Source organism: Halyomorpha halys, unplaced genomic scaffold, assembly GCF_000696795.3.
Source record: "Halyomorpha halys isolate HHAL.00 unplaced genomic scaffold, Hhal_1.1 Scaffold1630.1, whole genome shotgun sequence".
Classification (NCBI taxonomy): Eukaryota; Metazoa; Arthropoda; class Insecta; order Hemiptera; family Pentatomidae; genus Halyomorpha; species Halyomorpha halys.
Window position 1 is genome coordinate 95,330 of NW_027104644.1, and position 3,812 is coordinate 99,141.

Genomic DNA, 3,812 nt, shown 5'->3' on the forward strand with positions numbered 1-3,812 from the left:
TAAAGAAAAGAAATTAGGGATAAGAAATCACACTTACGATTGCAATTAGTAGCCTATATTCTTATATTTCTTAATCCTGAATATATACATTTAGGTATTATTGATACGGGGAATATAGTATTAAGATTAATAGTACACACACTCATAATATAAAATAACAGTGTTGTTAACATTTGGAGGGGTAATTGAAGGCCTAAAGAGCTACAAACAAGTTTCAGATCGTGGTCTGATTTCTAGAAAAATAGAACATTGATATTTTGTGGAATATATTACATGTCTTGTTTTTTATTAAATAAAAAGCAAGAACTCAAAAACTATTGAAGGGATTAAAATCATATTGCACCATCGTCTAGATCAGGGGTGGTCAACAAGTCGATCGCAAGGCCAATTTGGGTTGATCGTCGATCGCTAACAATTTCTGGGGTTAAATTTCGTGTACCATGGACTTGGAATGTAGAAGACATTACTTTCTAGCAAAATCTTCAGACATATTTCATTTATATCAAAAGTTATTAATTATACATGATCTTTTAATTCCCTTTAAATAATTATTTTTATTTTTACGTAGATAAGCCGTGTATCTATATTTCAGAACGATTTGTACGCAGCGAGCTATTAATAGATTAGAGAAAACTAAATCATATTATTCTTTCATGAAACATTTTCCTAACCCCCCCCAAAAAAAAAAAAAAAATATAAAGTGAAATATTGAAATCAAATAATCAGCCATACTGTGCAGCTTTTTCATATTTATGAACAAATAGTACAAAAACTTGTACGCTGCAGTTGAAAAAAAAAAATTAAAATGCATTTTAAGTAAGTAAAAACCTATATTGAAAGAGTTTTGGAAATTCGAATTTTTTCCATAACACATGTAAGGGAATGTTGCAATAAAAAGTTGGATCTGGAAATTTATTGTCTTCATGAGCCTAAATTTCGAAAACTTAATTTTGAATTTAGTTTGAATAGTTTTGAACATATATATTACTTATCTATCCACACCTTACTGGAATGCACCTGATATGAAACATAGTGGATTAATTAATTAAATTAAAGTGGATCACAGTAGGAATTTCAAACCTCTTTTTCCACCTTAGACTACGCCTATGACAACAAGTCGATCGCGACATACTTATAAGATAAAATATAGATCTTAAATACAAAAAAGTTGGCCACCCCTAGTCTAGACTACCAAATCCCGCTTATGCAATATAGCTATTATCGTACCAAGCGAGAATTTGTATTTTATTTTTATATAAATCACAAATTACTAGTGATTTTATGCTCCAGTTGGATTAAAAAATGTCCACTTCAAGAAAAATTTTAGCATTATATAATCATCAATCTCGTACAAATTAAGTCGAGGTTCCACTAAGCATTTTTTCAAGATTTTGTCCTGATTTGTCAGGAATAATGTGGAATTAGGTTTTTTAGCTCAGGTAAATTCGATTTTTAAACAGATGTTAGTAGACCTCAACAGTAAATAAAAATGCTTGTATGGACTCCGAGTCGATTCCTCAAAGACAAGATAAAAAGTCAACTTACTTATTTTTTTAATCGTTAGGTTTTTTGTTGCTTTGATCACTATTGATAATTTTAATAATTTAATTTTGGTAATTTAATATTCACACAAAGTTTCCTTTATTTATATCTACTGATATTTTCTATGATTTAATGCTTATCGATTTTCGAAAATAATTTTACCAATCCTTATCAATTGATATTGTGTATTGTGTCTATGAAAACAAAATTTACAACTGTTATTGTATTTACAGGTGAAGTGTACTTGTTTTCGCTGGTTTCTGTGCGACTTCTCCGAGATGATCTCAATAGTCTTTCTTATATCTTGTATTGGATTCACAATTGCTGGAGAAGGAGGTTTTGTTTACTTGATTAACCTAAGTGGTTCAAACTGGAAAAAAACACACCAGGAATATTATGCAATGAAAAATTGGGGATTTCCAACTTTAGTCAAAACCGGGGAAGCAGAACTTGTTTATATAGAGTTCGGGAACTTCCCATTTCTACATGTTTCTCACGCCCAGGTAGAATACGAACTTGTAGGGACTGAAGGGCAGAGTTTCCAGGTGCTAGCACACGGAAGACCTAATCGGCTGGAGGTTGTCTATAACAACTTAGAAATAGATGGTCATCCCAAAGGAATGAGTCGCAATTTAGGCTGGAGGCATAACGGAGACACTAATGTTATTATTATTGAAAGAAATGGGACATACACTGGTAACAGTTTAGACACTGCTAACTGGATGAATAATAACATAGAAGCTTTAGGAACTAGACCTCTTAAGCAAATTTCCATCCCTGGATCTCATGATGCGGGTATGAGCAAATTAGACGGGCATACTGCCTTTGGTAGGGCTTGCAATGTGCTTACTCAGAGTCATTCTATTGGAAAGCAGTTGAATCTAGGTATAAGATACTTTGATATAAGGCCGGTTATTGGTAATGGTGGTAAATTTCTCACGGGCCACTACACAGAAATTCCGGGTAGCTGGCAAGGTGGTAACGGGCAATCTATCGCCTCAATTATAAACGACCTCAATGTTTTTACGAAAGATCACAATGAACTAATAATGATAAAACTATCACATTCTATTAATACTGACTTTCACTATAGAAAGTTCACCCAAGCAGAGTGGGAAAAGTTGTTTCAAGAACTGGATGCAATAAACTACCTCTACAGCAATGACGAAAGCGATGTCCATCTTGACCAGATAACACTAGATGATTATACGAATCATGGATCGAGAGCTTCTGTTGTTATTATTGTTGATGATCCTAACTCCAAAGTAGAGTTAGGTAGGAGAACGGGCAGGGGTTACTTTATGCCAAGTAGCTTGGATATATTTGACGATTATTCTGAAAGTAACCATTGGGGGACAATGATCCATGATCAAATCAAAAAGATGAAGCAGCATTCTGACAAACAATACTTTTTACTATCCTGGACCCTCACTCAAAGTGATGTTCAAGCCGTCCTATGTAAGCCTACTGTTAGGGATCTTGCAGATAAAGCTAATAATCAATTAGGCAAATTGTTGTATAATGAAGTTTCTACTTCCTCATTCCCAAACATCATTTTAATTGACAACGTAAAAGACACAAACGTTGCCTTAATGGCACTGGCTATAAACACTAAAATAACATTATAACAATTTAATTGTACCTGAATATGAATATTAATGTTTTCGTGAAAATACACGATAAATAAAAATGCTTGTAGCAGTGGAATAAGCTCGAGCAGTGGGAAGTTCTCAAATTTAAATTCCTAATTATACTTTTATTATCATGTTTTAATCAGATCACAAACGTCAAATTCATATGTTTCTTTTCAGTGAAGGCCAGGTCTATTAACACTTATAGTGTTTTGCTAAAGTGAGTTTTGTAATGCCTGCCGCTGAAGTTATTTTGTAAACTTGTCATGATGCCGTTTGTCCAATGTAATGCAAAATGTGAGATTTACTCACCTCATGATATCTAAATTTTTAATTAAAAACTTGATCTTTAAACTGTTATTGATCTTTAATCAATTATAAGAATATATTTCAGGAAAAAGCAACAAAGAATATTTTGCTTTAATGAAATAATTTATATTACATGTAGTTTTTATATGTAGTTGACTTTCAATAAAATCGTCTAATGTAGAAAATTAACAATTTTTTTATGTATAGTACACTGATATTTTGTATAAAATAATTTAATATAAAGGTCAATTAATATGTACTCGACATGTGCTGTTAATTAAATAAATATTATCTTTTGGATCGCGTTATTTTGTAATTTTTGAATATTAT

The 3,812-nt window shown here is 32.0% G+C and overlaps 1 protein-coding gene across 1 annotated transcript; it reads left to right on the plus strand.

Annotated features, from left to right (window-relative positions):
* Positions 1–1,775: 1,775 nt before the first annotated feature.
* LOC106690248 (uncharacterized) lies at positions 1,776–3,804 on the plus strand (the record flags this gene model as incomplete). Its single annotated transcript, XM_014435606.3, is given in 1 exon segment — positions 1,776–3,804. A coding segment is annotated over 1 exon segment (1,350 nt). The 3' UTR covers positions 3,171–3,804.
* Between the last annotated feature and the right edge of the window lie 8 nt (positions 3,805–3,812).